The 17,546-nt window shown below is 43.8% G+C and overlaps 1 protein-coding gene across 6 annotated transcripts; it reads right to left on the bottom strand.

The window, feature by feature from the left end:
* Nucleotides 1-97: 97 nt before the first annotated feature.
* Nucleotides 98-16,630, bottom strand: Znf12 (zinc finger protein 12). Of its 6 annotated transcripts, none has more exons than XM_005003713.4 (5): nt 16,077-16,630; nt 15,056-15,118; nt 9,068-9,194; nt 8,725-8,820; nt 98-4,703 (listed from the first exon to the last, which is right to left on the bottom strand). In XM_005003713.4, exons 2-5 carry the CDS (start codon nt 15,068-15,070, stop codon nt 2,890-2,892), a joined length of 2,052 nt encoding a protein of 683 aa, XP_005003770.1. In that variant the 5' UTR covers nt 15,071-15,118; nt 16,077-16,630; the 3' UTR covers nt 98-2,889. The 6 variants fall into 6 exon arrangements, with proteins under 6 accessions (XP_005003770.1, XP_063090191.1, XP_063090192.1 ...); XM_063234121.1 differs by lacking the exon at nt 16,077-16,630 and adding an exon at nt 15,560-15,877; XM_063234122.1 differs by lacking the exon at nt 16,077-16,630 and adding an exon at nt 11,266-11,349 and having other exon boundaries at nt 15,056-15,094.
* Nucleotides 16,631-17,546: the final 916 nt, after the last annotated feature.

Here is a 17,546-nt window from a genome sequence, read left to right as displayed (position 1 = left end):
GAGCTATCACTTTTATGACTGCACAGTATTGGGCTTTGGAAACAGGCCAGCGGTCCATGCTAGTTCATCATTTTAGCAGGAGCTACAAACTTTAAAGTAAATGAAAAGTAAAAGTAATTTATTTTAATACAGTTATCTCTATATTAACAACACAGCAACATAATTTTAAAAATGTGTTTCCTTCATTTTGTTAAGCTAGAAGCAGTCTACAAAGCTGGCCATTATTTGGCTTGTAGTCACATGGCTTATCATACAGCCCTCTTTGAGGAGCCTCACCAACAGCACAGCCAGGCACAGCAAGACAGAATACAGAAGACAGGGAAGGAGAGGGGCCAAACTTGGCCTCAGAATGTGGCCTCAGTATTAACAGATAGTGTTGCCAGCATATATTCATTTTACTTTATTTTTCTTAAAGCTTATATGTGTAACTAAGCTACAATGCACTAGTGTGGAAACCTTTGGGGATAATCATTTCAACATATATATTCTGAACTTTTGGATCCTACTTCAGACTATATGATCAACTATACAAGTAACCAGACTCTTAATTACTGTTATGTAACATAATCACAATCAAAAGAATATGGAAAAAACTGCTGAGCACTAACAACAGGAGCCATGTATGATATTTATGAAAAACACAGCATTTCAGCTCAGTGGTGTAAAGAGGTAAGTTACTCAATGACGTAGGCCATAAAGTCAATCATTTAAAAGTAAAACCAGATCCTTACCTCACACTATATATTGTGAGCTAATGGTAATAACCCACAATAAATTACCTTAATGAAATTTATTTCATACACTAGAAAAATGTAATTTTTCAGGTAAATGATAGGCAGTTTAAGGAGGCATACACATTTAATTGTTTCAAGTTGATTTCCAATGCTCAAAACTATTTGTGTTACAATTTACAGAAAATAATATCTCTGTATCAACACCTCAAAATAAATGATTTACCTGAAGTCCTTCTGGATTCCATAACTTCTACAAAGTGTAACTGTTTCAGAATGTCTTCAGTTATTAGCAACAGAGCATTCTAAGTCAACTAGCTTAAAAATAAATACAATCTCTCACAAATGAAACAGACCAGACATCAAGTGGCCACAGGGCTGGTTCAATGACTCTGTCATCCAAGTTCCTGAATCTTCCAGTCTTCCTGTGAAGGTCATGAATAAACCATAAGCCCTTGCTGGAAGAAAGTACAATGAACCATATCCAGATAAGGTCATTGTCATGAAAAGACCCTATTTTGTGTTGCTTGAGTCCTTGAATCTTTGGGGAAACTTTTTCCAGAAATAACCTGTCAGGAGGGTTTGTTCATCTGTCTAGTCTTGGGTCCTTATGACCACTGAGAGCAACTGCTGGCAGTGAGAATGATTACTAGTGATCAAAACTAACAAGGATTTACCTCCTGTCCCCTGAGGAGCAGAGGGTACCCAGACACTGCCAGGAAAGTTGAGGGCAGAGTGATTGGTGGAGTCACAACAAAGTCTGCCACAAACTCCACTTCCTCACTTCCTTCATAAATGAAGAGCAAGTGCTCATCAGCACTACAAGATCAGAAAAAGACAAATAACTCTGACATTAGTCCCTGCGTTCCACACACACTCAACCATCCAAATAAACAACAGATTAAAAGCAGAAGTGGTAATATTTTAAGTTCATTTTTTAGTTGTGCAGAGTGCGTTAAGTACTAAAGCTATTTTTCATTCCTGGAGAATTCTGGCTTAATTTAAAATCATCTATGCAGGATTTTTAAAAAATTCTATGTTATACATATTTATCTCTTTTGCTGACTCATCTATAATTAAAGACATTATAAAAAACATTGTTTTTTAAAAGGATAATGTAGTTCACTAACAGTGATCAAGTGCATATTTATAATACCAAGGAAGAATACAAATATACTTTAAACCTACCAAATGTTGTTTCAATGGCAATGCATACTAAAATATTAACATGGTAGAGCTACTTGGAATGAGCAATCTTACAATATGAGTTACAAATTCATAAAGATACAATGCTCACCATACAGTTTCTATAAATACTAAAACAACTTCTTCAAGAGCTATTTTATTCATGAATTTAATGCTGCAGACTTGGCTAGTTATCCTTATGATTTTACATGTTTATAAATTGTATGTTTTCTCACAGAAGATATCTTGTTTTTTGTTTTCTTTTGTTTTGTTTTTTTACAAATTTGTTTTTACACTGGCACTGTCTTCTAGTATTAACAATTTCCAGAAGAGTATATTTCCACATTCCTAAAACTGACAGAATTCCCTGATATGCAAAGCAGTTTGATTCCTTGGTGAAACATACTCTATTTCACACATACATACATACATATATATTCTAAATAGTAATATATTTTTTTTCCTATACAGTCTAGTATTTAATGAGTTATAGGGTCTTGGTACAATCTTGTTTTCTGCCTTGCGAATATCAATCAATGACCAAAGCATGGGCTTATTCACACTCATCTGTATGAGTTCTCAGATGCAGTGCCTCTTCTATGAGGTTGGGATGGAAGTGGGTGTTGGTTCCAAGACCTTCCCCTCCCAATATCATCTGCAGATGTTAGGCCCTTTGGTAAAACTGTGCAGTTTTTGCATATAATCCATGTAATCCTCCCATACAGTTCAGACTGCCTCTAGGTTACTTATAACTAATATAATGCAAATAATTGTTCAATTGTTGTACTATATTGTATAGGTAATAACAAGAAAAGTCTGCATGTGTTCAGTACAGTTACAATTTTTTTACCAAATACTTTTGACTGGTTGAATCCAGATATATAGAACCCATGGATACACAATCCAACTGTGTAGTAGTGTTTGATTTCTGATAGAAGTTTCTTGCTCACTGTTATGAAAGGGCTGTGTGAGGTCAGAGAAGCTGTCCCACATCAATTACATTCACGTTCCCTTTCCTATGGATTCTCTGATGGCTATTGAATGCTGACTTGTGGTAGAATTTCTTCCCACACTCAGTACATTCATAGGGTTTCTCTCCTGAATGGGTTCTGTAGTGCACAGTGAGGTATGACATCCGGGAGAAGGCTTTTCCACACTCGTTACATTCGAAGGGCTTCTCTCCAGAATGGATCCGGTGATGGATGGTGAGATAGGACATCTGGGAGAAGCACTTCCCACATTCATAGCACTCATAGGCTTTCTCCCCTGTGTGTGTTCTCTGGTGTCTGTTAAGGGCTGAGTTCTGGCAGAAGGTTTTCCCACACTCACTACATTCATAGGGCTTCTCTCCTGAGTGGATTCTGTGGTGGATGGTGAGGTAGGACATCTGAGAGAAGAACTTCCCACAGATATAGCACTCATAGGGCTTCTCTCCTCGGTGGATCCTGCGGTGTCTGCACAGGGCCGAGTTCTGGTAGAAGGTTTTCCCACACTCACTGCACTCGTAGGGCTTCACTCCAGAGTGTGTCCGATGATGGATGGTGAGATAGGAGAGCTGGGAAAACAGCTTGCCACACTCACTGCACTCATATGGCTTCTCCCCTGTGTGCACCCTCTGGTGCCGAAGCAGGGCTGAGTTCAAGTAGAAAGTTTTCCCACACTCAGCACACTCATAGGGCTTCTCCCCAGAGTGGGTGCGATAGTGCACAGTAAGGTACGAGAGACGTGAGAAAAACTTCCCACACTCATTGCACTCGTACGGCTTCTCTCCTGTGTGTGTCCTCAAGTGGGTTGTGAGCGTGGATTTGCGGCAGAAGCATTTGCCACACTCACTGCATTTGTACAGCTTCACACCTGTGTGAATCTTCTGGTGGTCATTAAGTGCTGACTTTTGCGAGAAGGTCTTGCCACAGTCATGACACACATAGGGCCTCTCTCCTGAGTGTGTTCTCTGGTGCTGTGTGAGGTGTGTCTTCTGGCAGAAGGCTTTCCCACAATAACTGCATTCATAGGGTTTCTCTCCTGAGTGAGTTCTCTGGTGTTGGATAAGGTGGAGTTTCTGGTAGAAGTTTTTCCCACATTCATTGCATTCATAGGGCTTCTCCCCTGTGTGGGTCCTCTGGTGTACCGTGAGCGTTCCCTTCTGGCAGAAAGACTTCCCGCACTGGTTACATTTATAAGGTTTCTCTCCTGTGTGAGTCCTCTGATGAATAATGAATTTTGACTTTTTACAGAAGGACTTCCCACATTCTCGGCATTCATAAGACTTCATGTCCATGTGAGATCTCTGATGGCCACTGAGGTCTGACATTTGGAGAAAGGCTATTTCAGACTCATTCCAATCATAGGGCTTTTCCTCCATGTGATTAACAAAAACTGGGTCCTTTTGGAAGGTTTTCTGGCACTCGATGTATTCAAAAGGTTTCTCCAAAATATGCACTTTCTGATAAATATTCTCTTCTTTTATGTCATAAGTTGCTCCACACTCATCTGGATGCATTTTCTCAAGCTTAATGTGGAGGAGTGATTTTCCACACCCACTACATTCATCAGGTTTCATTTTTGCATAGCTTCCATCACTACTAATATATTCTGAAACAGATGTTAAACTCTTTTCACAGGCATCACATCTAGAGGATATTTTTCTTGAAGCAACAGGGCTCATTTCTACACTGAATGCTTTCTCAGAAACATTACCTCTCTCTTCAACCAGGGTTTTATTGATGAAGAATGTATGTCCATCCTGCTGGACTCTCTCCATCAGGTCATCAGCTTGCCAGACTTCATCTAAAAAGAGGCAAAACAAACTGACTTTTGTGTATCCTCCAGCCCAAGGTAGAGAACAAGACTGGTACACAGCATCTCATGGTGGGGCAGGTACTACTTCACTGACAGACACAAAGTGCCTCCCCTTCACACACAACCCTCCAGTGGTGGGTAAAGGAACTAACAAAACACAGCATTTTTAATCTTTGCTACTTTGTAATATTTTGCTCAAAACTGGTAGTTACAAGGTGAGATAAAGACATAAAGTGATGAGTGGTAGCGGAAGGATATTGGGTGAAGGGCTGAAGAGAGGCACAAAAGGACACAGGGCAGAGCAGACCCACAGGGCAGCAGCAGGGCTCAGCCTGGAGGTGAATGACACTTGGCTCTGCATTACTTCGTTATCTCCTTGGGACAGATGAGTTATTGTCCTCTAGGGCACTGTCTCTCCCCGTGTCAAGACCTTTATGGCAGTGTTTTTACTATTTTATGTGATTCATCCTGCTTTGCCTTTTCCCCCATTCTATATAGTGGTGCCAAATAAACAGACACCTGATTTTTTTTTTTTCTTTTTCTTCTTCCTTTGAGACAGGGTCTCACTATGTAGTTCAGGCTGGCTTTGAACATGGTTTTGTAGCCATGCTGGCCTTGAATTCTTGCCTTAGCCTCCTGAGTGCTGGGGTTACAGGCATGAGCCACTATGCCCTGCAATTTTCACCTAAATTTCATGTTTAGAGCCAGTGACTAGGGTTCCCGCTCTGAACTTTGAAAGAAATTCTTGGAACATCTGTGTCCAATAGTAAGTACATGTGGTCCAGAGAGCAGGTCACCCTTCCAAAAGTTCAGATTTCTTAAATATTCTAGTGATGCTGTGATTTAGGATGGAATTCATCTTGAATGTACAATTCTTTTTGCTCCTATTCAGACAGTGGAGCAGAACTAGGGTGAGGTGATTGAGTGAGATTTGTGGGCAGCATCCCACCTATCACCTGGAGATGACAGCTTGAACTCCAGGGACTTTGTGGGATTAGTTCAGTTAGCAAGGTGCTCAGAATATCTTCTGGCAAAAAGCAGAATATGCTCAGTAAGTTCAGAAATTGTTTTTCCTATGTTTAGACATACTGTCACCACCTAAGTTTGCATGGGAGTTGGTTAGTGTTCAAACCTTAAGGACAGATGCCTCAGTCTGCTCCCGTAAGAGTGGCTTTCATTTTTACTCATTTCAGAAATTCTGAAGGGAGTGTGACTATTACCCTGGCTGTCATCCATACAAAGTGAAACCATGCTAACCTTAATGTCCTCAATCTACAGCTTCCCGGAACCTACTGCTCAAAAGCAATGGAAAAAAGGGGATAGAGACGGGGAAGGAAACCCAATAAACAATAATTTTCCATTGAATTCATAGTGACTCCAAGCTAGGAGGAGACACCATTAACATTACTCTGTCCCAGGAAACCAAACTGTGTGATGGATGAGGAGAGTCACAAGATACACCCAAATGGGGACTTGGTTTTAAAGAAAGTGATCAGAATTCACTTTTGTCCAGTCATAAAAAGGTGGCAGAGACAGATCAGCATCTGAGGCGCCACTGCCTCCTGCTGATCGCTGTGACGCTAACACGCCCCACACAGCTGTGGCCCCACACCTTGGCTCTTCGATTTCACTTCCTTTACTCACTTCTTGCCTCTGGCTACTTAAAGCCTATCCTCAAAGGGATTTTCCAGGCTTCCACATCCTTTCTTACCGCAAGTAACTCCATTCCCCTTGAAGATGAGACCAAGCATTACCCATAAAATCATTTCACACAGTGTGGCTTGGCCTTGTATGAGAACATCAGCACTCCAGGCAACATAGGAGTTTTAAATTACCTCGGATAGTTCTGTTCCCTGGTCTGAGTGAGAACTTATCTCTTAGATCAGCGACGGTGAACATTTTAGAGCTTTCAGTGATACAAACAGCCTGCTGCAGCACGCATGCCATAGGTCTGTCACCCATGTCCTAGAAGCATGACTCTATTTCCTTTTTCTTTTGAATAGAATTAGAGAAGTTGTTCTTAATCTGAATCATGTAAGATTTTTCCCATACTTGCAAATGACTCAGGCAAGTGTATTCAGAAATAACTGCCTATCTATATTTCTGGAAGAATAGATGAGAAAGTCCTGACTTACCTGGCTCCTCAGAGGAACAAATATCTACCCTATGACACTATACTGAGGGAGGAGAGTATGTGCTTTTCTTTATAGGATTATAATCCAGGAGGGCAAAAAGCTCAAGCAAAATCTGTATCCTATCTGAGTACAGATGACTTGATCAGATGGAACTTCTTTTATGTTTTTGTCTTGAGGTGGAATGGAGTGGAAAGAAAGAAGAGTGGAGTAATGCTAAGATTCAGGAAGGAACTGAACTTTCACAAAGGCTGGAAATGTGAGCTCAGACTTAAAAAGCATGTTGTCCGGAAAGCACAGGACACGTCAACAACACATGAAGCCACGGGGATGACAGTCTCAAGAGAAGATTAGAAGTGTGCATCAAATGAATTCAGTAAACATTTGGGGAAATTACTTCTCCAATACTACGGTGATTTGTGAGGGTACAAAAGCTAAATTCCCCTCAGGTAGCCATAATGAATGGGAGAGGCGGTCTTTCGAGGCGAGGCATAAGATCACCAGCGACTTCAGATGAAGACACCTTGTAAATCCAATTAGAATTTATAACAATCCAGGCATGACAGAGAACAGTCCTTGATTATATCAACTCAAAGGAAACTGAGTATACAGAGAATTATGACACACTTGTTGTCACATTCCTATAAGCCCAGCCTCTGAAAGGCTGAGGTAACAGGAGAATCTTAAGTTTGAGCCCAGCCTGGGCAACTTAGTGACAAAGCCCTGGGTTCAATTTCTAGTACCAGGAAGAAGAAAACAAAGAAAAACAATCTCACAAAAGATAAAACCCATTCATAAGAAGACAAAGAAAACAATCTCACAAAAGACAAAACCCATTCATCTTGTAGAGGACAGTAATGCCTGCTGACAAGAGTATTTTTATTAATTCTACAGGGACTATTATAGGGAAAGAAAAGAATACTATAATTTAGTAAGGGAAGGGAAGAAGGTATTGGGTTTGGAAGCGTTCATGATCAGTGTTCAGGTATATGAGAACAAGAGAAGCTCTGTGGTCACAGAAGACACTGGGTCTATAGAATGATGGCAGACATGTCAATTTCAGTGTGTGCAGTATAAAAACAAAAACTTAACAGACTCAAAAAAGACGCAAACCCGAAACACTTAAAGCCCTCTGAGGAAATCACAGCAGGTGGAAACAGATCCTTGAAAGACATTCTGGAGGAAGTGGAAGGACAAGTCAAACATTTATGTATGTAATGCCCACTGAGCAGCTGCTGTGAAAGGACACTATTTAAGGTGTTGGGACTAAAACAGTAAGAGCTGAGATAAAAATGAGCACCTGGGAAGAAAGGGAGACCAGTTGTTGCTGCCACCAAACTTTGGAGGGGTTGGATTTTAGGAAGGACCAGCACCATCAAATGAAGTACAATCACACACAAGCCAAGTAGACAGACTACTCGTTTAGGCAGAGGATGCAAATTTCAGAATCTTTCAAAGAAAGAGAAGTAAAAATTGAAACCGAGCATAGTAATAAGTCTGAGGTATTTTAAAGTAAAGTCCCCCCCCGCCCCCCCGCAAAAAAAAACCCAGGATGGTAACAATATAAAAGCTCCATTAAAAAAAAAAGAATTATAAATAGCTAAAAGCAAAAGAGATCTATGATAATGAGTTACTGAAAATGCTAGAAGATTGCTCAAAGCCTCAAGGTTGAAGAGAAAGGATTCTGAGTAGTGGTAAGCAGGACAAAGCTCCATAAACATGTTTCTATGAGGAAGGAAGATATCTTCTGGAGTGAAAGTCAGGTACCTATAGCATAAAAGTAACTATCTTTAGTCACTTCAAAAGATTGGGGGCCATCGGCTTCTAGGAGAAACATTCCCCAGTTACCAATCTCCTCTCTGCCTCCACTAACACACCTGGGCAGCTCTGAGGTGGGAATGCTCCTTCTACTATCCATGGCTCTTCTCCTTGCTCCAACTTGATGATAACATCCGGTTTGATAATGTGACACCCTGTTAATGAGAAATGAAAGAGAACTTGAGCCTGGCTGCTTGGTTTCAGGGTCGCCTCGTGTGGGGCAAGAGCCCTGTGCTTGATGAAAATCAGTTTTCACTGGAGAGGTCCACAACACCAAAGTGCCCTGCATGATGCCCCAAACAAAGCACTGACCTTTGTCCCATCAAAATTCCAAGTTAAAGTCATTAAACCAGAGAGAACTACCACGGATTTTAGTAACTGAGAGAGCAAGCATGTCCTCACCCACAGAGACGAGGTTGCTATAGTTCTCCAGCATCACATCTCTGTAAGTCATCTTCTCACTGGCATCCAGCTGCCGCCATTCCTCCTGGGTGAAGTCCACAGCCACATCCTTGAATGACACTGGTCCCTGAAATGGTACCGTGACCCAAATTGGGTGATGTAGAAAGGGCACATAGAGACAAGATCTTCTCAATGTCACTGGAAAAGCTGGCCACGAACACTGCATACTTTGTTAGACTGACAAGGAAAACACCTATCAGACACACTGCCACAGGGCTCATGGATACACATTAAGACCAAAAGCCAGGAGCAATCTTGGCTACCCAGAGACCAAACAAGGAGGTAGAGCCCTGGAGGAACAAGGTCTGTGGGGCACCTCGCAGATTCTAGGACACATTCTATGACCGGTGTCCCTTCTCCCCTTCCCTCTTAGCCATTTCTTCTCAGGTACCTCTCTCTCTCTCCAAGTCACCCTGAAGTTGGATGGTCCTGGGGTTCAGTCTCTGGTCATTTTCTCTTTGCTACATATACTTGCTGTTTTGATGGTGAGCCTTCCTGACTTCTTGGCTAATTTGTCATCTCTCTACCAGCATTTCCTGAATTTCTATCACCAGTCCAGGCATCTGTCCTCAACTTCAGACACTTAGGTCACAGATCTTAAACTCAATATACTGCACATTCAACTGCTATTTCTAAGCCTGTTCCTCCTACAGCCTACTTGGAAATGCTAATTCTTGCCACAATCAACAAAGCAGTAGGCAAAGCAAGCAACTTTCATTCTAGTTTTCTCTCTTTCTGCTTCGTTTTGTGATTCTAGGAACTGAACCCAGGGCTTCATACATGTAAAAGCAAGCACTCTTCCACTGAGCTATATCTTCCTCAGCCTAGTTTTCTATCTTATGGAGGATAAGTTTGTAGCCTGCCACATGAGATACCAATATAAGCTTGACCTGGTTGTTTCCATTTCCAGCTGCAAATTCTGAATCCCCTTTCTTCCCATTTACACTTTCAAGGAAAGAAGAAGCACATTCCTGAGGACAGATAGCTACTGGGAACTTGTAACACTCCATCTTAAAATGTCATCTTTTGAATAAACCTATCCTTTTCACAAATACACCAGTACTACAACTGGCTCCTTCAGTATCATCGTTCTATAGTACAGTGACAATGGCCCCTGTCACACATTACCATACCAGTAGAAAATGGGGTTTTGTGGAAAATACAGCTTTCTGAACATGATATGTACTCATCAGTAGAATCAACTGATAATGCCAAATATTGTATGCTATTGTTTTCAAAACAGGAATGAACATTAACCATAAAATAAAGGAGTCAGGCACAGTGGTGAACTCCTATAATCCAGGCTACATGGGAGGCAAAGGCAAAAAACCCCCAAAAAACAAAACAAAAAACCCCCCAAAAAACAAAACTGCAAAGAAATTCTCAAAATAAGAGGTGGGGATGTGGCTTAGTGGTACAGCATTTGCCTAACACATGCAAGGCCATCAGTTCAATTCCTGGCACAACCATACAAAACAAAATAAAACAAAAATCTAGAAGTTTAAACAATTGGAAGGTTAGCTGGCTGCTGAGTTTTAGGCACTTGCCCAGAAAGGCTCATAAAATGGAAATAACAAAGGCTTCAGATGATTTCTGCAAAACACAGAGGCAGGACAGACATGGAAGGCTGGGGGGAGAAAGGCTATGAAAGGCCAGATGAACTAGTATTTCTGAAAATGCTGGCTTCTCTGTGTGCAACCATCCATGCATGCAGTCAAGAGTCCTACAAGCATGACTCCCAAGATGTCAGGCTGTCCCTCAGCTCCAGATGCTAGGTGTCCAGGACCAGGCTCAGCTGGCCTGGGCAAGTGAGAGGGCCTAACCTTGGTTCGGGTATGCAGTGGTGGACAAGTGGCTCCTGCCCCAGCCAGACTGATCCATGACACAACTGCCCCACTGGGTGAGAAGACTGTCTCGGACAGCAACCCTGCAGCTTCCAGAAGCTCTGCCCATCTGTCATCCAGATGTCCCCACCCCTCACTGGCCAATCTGATAAAACTGTGAGCTTCCAGAAATTTGAACATCTCATCACCTTGCCTTGCTGTGTGCTAACAACCCAGTCATTTCTTAGAAAAAGACGGCCTACTTTTGCTTACTCCAGTGGTGTATCCCTCCCTGTGCGGTCTATCCACTTGTACCTGTCAATCCAGTTGCTGTACAATAGGCGAAAACAGCCACATGACCTTCAAATACTTGAGAGAAGAGGAAGTGTGGAGATGTCACTGATTTAGGAAAATTTAGGAAAAAAAGCAAATGATATGAGTGAATTATAAATAAAAACAAAGATAAATATAATGAGATGAAATATACCTATGACTAAAATAAATGCAAATGGACTCAATCTATTTTAAACTGGAATTCTCTTGTATCAAAAATTTCCCAGGGACAGTTGGGTGTGGTGGCACACACCTGTAATCCCAGCACTCAGGAGGCTGAGGCAGGAGGACTGCTGTGAGTTTGAGACCAGTGTGGGCTACATACCAAGTTCAAGGCTAGTCTCAACTACATAATGAGACTCTCAAAACAACCCCAGGGACATGACATGCTCTTCACTATTTTTATTTTTTGGCTGAGGTGGGCTTTGAACTTGTGATCCTTTTGCCTTGGCCTCCTAGTAGTTAAGATTACAGGTGTGTGCCTCTGTGCCCAGGCTATTTTAGGAAATAATAATAATGTGTGGATATTGGTTTAATAATGTGTTGATCTTGGTTTATCAACTGTACTGCACTGATGCAAAGTGTTACTAACTGGAAGCTACCAGAGGAGGAATCTCTGAAAACTCTGTGATATTTGTGTAACAAAATTACCCTAAAATTTAGTCTATTCACTCAAAGAAAAGGCCTTCTAAATAGAATATACAAATATACTCAAACTTAAGTCTTGCTCATGACAAAGAGTGCCCTCCCCATTCCCTTACTCCCATCCCCTCCACTGACATTCTTTTTTTTTTTTTGTCTTTTTTGTTTTTATCGGTACCAGGGATTGAACTCACGACTGCCTGCTTGCATGGCAGGCGCTTATGCCGCTGAGCTAAATCCCCAGCCCCTCCACTGACATTCTTGAGCTTGGGGTCAGCTGAGACACTGTCCTACTCCCTGTCTGTCTGGGAGCCCAGCTAGGCTGGAAAGCCAAGTCCTCTGACTCCCACCTCCACACCCAGCATTCCATGCTTTCCACACTATCAATCTATATATTACATCTTTTTATCTGATGATGTCCTGCTCTTCCCAATATTCATCTCCACTCCTGTCTTTTGGTCCCTTAACTGGCTCTCCAGAGCCCTGTACAGCCCCCCAACCACCCAACCTTATGCTGTTCTGGGTACTCAGCCACAAGTCTGAAATCCTCATCCCAAGAGACTTCATCATTGTGGGAACCCACCCTTTACCCTGTGACCTGGTCAGGACATTCTGACAGCGCTGAAAACCAGACTTCTGCTTTGCTGTCACTCCAGATTTCCCAGGCGTGTACCACCTATACTCTCTCATCACCTCTTATTACTCTGTCAACTGTTCCTCCAAGAAAACCAGGAGCTCTTTGAGGTCATGGAAGGCCTCTTAAAAAGCTCAACTCCATATCTGAGGAACTATGACATTATCAGCTAAGACAAAAACAAAACACTAGGTAAGGAGAGGAACAAGGTGTAGGAGACTTCTTTGGGACTCCAGGCACAGAGCAGGAGCCATGTCTGTGAGGATGACTGGTTTCCACTGCTCCCCGCTGTGAAGCACCGTGCAAGATTCGAGCTGCCTGAAGAGCAAACTGTCTACGCGGCAGTCAATGATGCAGAGAACCCCCAGCTGCACCACAGGGCTTCCCATCAAGCCCTCAGCCTCACTTTCCTTCTCAGTGGTGCAGGATCTACTACCCAGAGAAGAGGAGCACACAGGAGGGATACCACGCCCTGTGCATTCCGGCTCACATCAGCAACCCCCGTCTCCTCTGGCTGACTCAGGGAGCCCTCCAGCCTGGAGCCCTTCTGCTCCACACATCACCTGTATTCATTCCCCACTGGGTCACCCCCATGTTATTCTTTCCACCACCTGTCAGGACTTCAATTTCTGCTCTAGCTACGAGCCAACTTCTCTTCTCCCCCTTGGGGCAGGATTTTGTAAGTTAAGAACAAACCAAGTCTGATTCTAACAATTCTTTCCTAAACCCACCAGTCTGGATTTACCTTAAGGTCCAGCCAAGTAAATCCTGAGGAGGCCCAGGACCTGGGCAGGGCTGAACCCTACGGTTGGTTCTGTCCCCGGACTTCATCGTGAACAGTACTCCATGACCTCACACTCCAGGTTCTCACACTTGGCTTAGTACCAGCCCCACCAGCCCCTCTTCCTCTGGCAGATGCTGTATATAGAAAAGCCCTGGGCTAGCTCCTAGCAAAACACATATCCTGTCCTGCCACTGCCACTCATGTGAGCAACCTGTTTGAAATGGGAAAAACCATTGTGGCTTTTCTCAAACCTCCTTTCTCCATCTTCTATTCCCTCCCAGTTCACTGGCAACTTTGTTTTCCTCGTCACTCAGGGAGCCTCTGGAGGGGCTCCTGTGAGGAGCCAGCAGGATCTGATTAGCAGAAACACTCAAGGCGGGAAATGAGTGGAGCGAGGAAAGGAAGGAGGAGCAGCACAGAGAGGAAGTCACTGACACAGCCCAGAGACAGACATACAGTCTCTATCTGGCTGCAGAGACATGGTAAGGAGGAAGGATAAAAACCATTCGAACACAAAACCCACAAGTGTAAACAGTTACATGTGACAACAGAGCAGGGAGAAGTTTAGGAAGAATTCCATTCTCTGGAGAGCTGAAAAGAATGATTTTTTGAACCAATACTTCTGTTAACTTTAGGTGCCTTTTGGACACATTCCATGGAGATATTCACCAAGTGGCTGGACAGAGGTCCCGTGTGGGGGAACCAACAGAGCCTTGGTGGTTGGAACACAGGGGGAGGGTACATGAGGGAAGGAGGACGAACACAGGAAACCCAGAGATGCCCATGAAACTGACGGAAGAGGCAGCAGAGTGCGCTAAGCCAAGGATGGATGAACAGCTGCCAGTGTATGAGTTAGCGAGACCTAAGGCAAGCATACATTAGGTCATTGGCAACCTTTACCAGAACAGGACTGGGGAGTGTCAGGGACACAGTGGGACTGTGTGTTATAGGACAAAATGGGAAATAAAGGCACCACTGCCTGGGACTCATCACTGCTCTGTCCCTGTGTAACCCAGAGTGATTACAGAGAGAACTATTTGCGGAGGCTCATTTAAGGGTGAAAAGGCTGTTGCTTCAGATGATTTATGTGCATCCCCAAACTGGGCAGTAAAAACAATACATTCGCAGGGCAGCAATGTTTTAATCACCAGAAAAGTTGGGGCTGGGGATTTAGCTCAGCAGCTCAAGTGCTTGCCTGGTAAACATGAGATTATGGGTTCAATCCCCCACATCCCCCCACCAAAAAAAAAAAAAAAAAAAAAAGAATAAAAAGTATACACAGAGTCTTTCCTGAGCAGAACACACTCTGCTTTCTCGTTCATGAAGGACAAGTAAGACACCAGTAGCAATGGTTTAAGGGTTGTTATGTGGGAAGGCTAGTCACAATTACATCCAAGATATCTTTAAAATTCATGAGAAAACAAACATGATTCTGCTTACACTCAGTGTAAGGTGAGCAATGGATGGTTTTGTCCTTTTTTGCCATGAATGTCAAGGATATGAGACACATTTGTACTCTAGTTTTCAAGAATCTTTAAGAACTGTGTTATCTTCATGAATGGGCAAGATAAAAATGCCAAGTACTAATTACAACTTGTTTTGCCTGATCTATTATCTTTTGGTGTTTCACTGTAAAGTTGGAACCTTTATTCAATTCCTAAAGTATACTGTAAGTCAAATCAAAGAATAAACACATGAACAGAAAAACTCACCAGGGATTTTTTCATTTTCTACTGCTCTTGGAAAAATGTTGAAGTCTGAAAGCAGAGACAGATCTAGGAAAGAAAAATGCAAGCAGTGTCATTACACGCAATCTGCCCTACCACTGCAGGAATATCCTGCATGAAAACCTATCCAGGAAGTTCCCAGAACTTCCCCGTAAGTCTGTCTTATTGGAGATTGTCCCAATGGGACCTCAGAAAAAACTAGAACAAATCACAGCAATGCCATGTGCATGTTACAACCCACACAGTTACATGGTGAAGGGCTGAGATTTTCATGGAAGAACATAGAATTCTACTGAAATAACCTGCCACCATTACATGTCAGAGAAAAAATGACTTCTATTTTACTCATCTATTTTTTCACTGACTCTTACCTACTAAAGACCAGAAAATCCATAGGATGCTCTGAATAAAGGAAGTGAGTCCCATTTAATAGCAATACAGTAGAGGGAACATGAGCTTGGGAGTTTGAGTCCTATCACCAATCCCTACCAAGAAATCCGGTGACCTTGGTCCAGTCACCCACTTGCTCAGGCCCACTCTCTTCCTTTACCTATGGAGGCAACAAGAGATCTGTCCTGCACTGCTCTGCGTGAGTCTACAAAGCAGATCTGAGGGACTCAGCAGACACAGAGTAAAGGCCATGATTGACGCTTACAGACACCTTTGGGAGAATCTGATACGAGAGGAGGCAGGTGGGCCGCAGACCAACGTAGACAGCTGAGACCCGGGACGCCACGTTCCTGACACACCTGTCTAGACAAAGCGCTTCGGCTTGCGCAGCCCGCCCTGCTCCCCCGACCCACAGTCTCTCCCGGGATCATTCCACACCCTCCCTCGCCCGCGCGCTCCGGAGCTCGCCCAACCGTGGCCCCTACCGCCGGCCCAGCTGAGGATCCACGGCTCCCGAGGGTTCCAGGCAAGGCCGACCCCGCCACCTCCATCCCCTCGCAGGCCCAGCTGCTCCGAGGACCCAGAGCGGGGGCCCAACCTGCCCCCCAGGACTCACCGCCGAGGCCGCAGCGAGCCGCGCCAGGTGCCGCCGCCGCCGCACGCCCTGCCCCTTCGGCCTCCACCACGGCTTCGGGGCTCAGCGCCCGCGCTCGGTTTCCACTCAAGCCTCCGCCCAGCCGCGCGGACCCTAGTCCGCACAGCTTGCGCCCGCGTGGTGCTTCCCCTGCCGGTGTCCCGGCCCCGCAGTCTCCCCTACCGGAGGCCAGAGCCCGGCGACCAGAGCTGCGGGTACTTAGGACGCACCGGAAGCGAGGACAGGCCGGAGGAAGTGCGCATGCGTAAACACGAACACTGGGCGGGGAGCTCACCGGAAGGCAGCGTCCCAGGCGGTGGTCTTTCCTAAAACGTACCGGGGCTCTGTATCCCAAAAGGCTGTACGCCGCCAGCTTTAGGGACCCACTTTACCTCCTTTGGCAGTACACATGCGCTATCCTAGGCGCAAAAGCAGACCTGAGCGCCACACTGGTCTGCATCTGTCTCCAGGTCCTGCATCCTAGAAAGGGGCTGCACGGCTGCGACCTGGAGCCCGAGTCCTCTTCAAGCCTTGCGATCGTCCGGTTAAAACCGAGGCTCTGACTAGCGGAAGGAAACGATTCTGTTCCCTTAACTAAAATGCTAGCAAACATTGCCCTCAAATACGAAGATATCACAAATGCTCAGCGATGTTTTTCGGGGGGTGGGAGGTGAGAATGGGAAGCATTTATAGATTACACAACTAATACAAACTGTAAAAAGAGAATCAGAGAACAACTCAAAAGAAAACAGATTTAAAACAAAACAAAAACCAGATACCTGTGATCTGACCTTATTTAGCGTTAGGTAAAGTGTCAGGTTCAGAAAATGACACCTTAAGGACAATGCCTTGTCACTTTTGTTTTGAAATAATACAAGTGTCCTTGACCAATTGTTTTTTAAAAGCAAGTGGGGATAAAACGAAAAATACAAATTCTTGTCAACTAAGAAAATCCTAATGCAGAAAATGAAGAAAACAGTTTCACGTTGGGCTAAGCAGCAAGTGAGACTGCGTTGTCTGTCACAGGCAAATTACTAAAGGAACCACGAAAAAGAGAAATCTCACCTGCCTGCAGCCCCATAGATCGGAGTTACCGCGTGCCTGGTCTCAAACTAAAGGGCACTGAACTGCCATTGGCTCTGCGTTGTCACGTGTCTCCTCCCTAGTTCACTTGGGAATCAAGATGATCATCCATACTGCTTTATACCTTTATCAAAGGAAAAAGCAAAACTTAATTTCCCTTATTAACTCCTTTGAAATGAATACCTTCTTGCCAGACTCACTAAGGTATTTTGCACAGAGAGACCTTTAAAAAAAAAATCTACTTTTCTAAATTTGAAAATTTTGGGGTAGTTTCCTGTGGCGATATAAAATTGAGTTAGTTTGATTTTGAGTGTCCTCAGAAGGCCCCAGTGTCCCCAGCCTGTAGTGCTATTGGAAAGTGATGGAAAT

Source organism: Cavia porcellus, unplaced genomic scaffold (genome assembly GCF_034190915.1).
Source record: "Cavia porcellus strain 051 isolate PalLab524CR breed Dunkin Hartley unplaced genomic scaffold, mCavPor4.1 scaffold_23, whole genome shotgun sequence".
NCBI lineage: Eukaryota > Metazoa > Chordata > Mammalia > Rodentia > Caviidae > Cavia > Cavia porcellus.
The sequence above is the reverse complement of the archived record's forward strand: the minus strand, read 5'-3'. Positions and strand labels throughout refer to the sequence as shown.

Excerpts from the sequence above, each read along its gene's own strand:
- Znf12 (XM_005003713.4), bottom strand. Across the intron at positions 8,821-9,067 it reads TAGCAACCTCGTCTCTGTGG|GGTGTCACATTATCAAACCG; the intron begins GTGAGGACATGC and ends TCTCATTAACAG. Across the intron at positions 4,704-8,724 it reads CCCACCTCAGAGCTGCCCAG|ATGAAGTCTGGCAAGCTGAT; the intron begins GTGTGTTAGTGG and ends GCCTCTTTTTAG.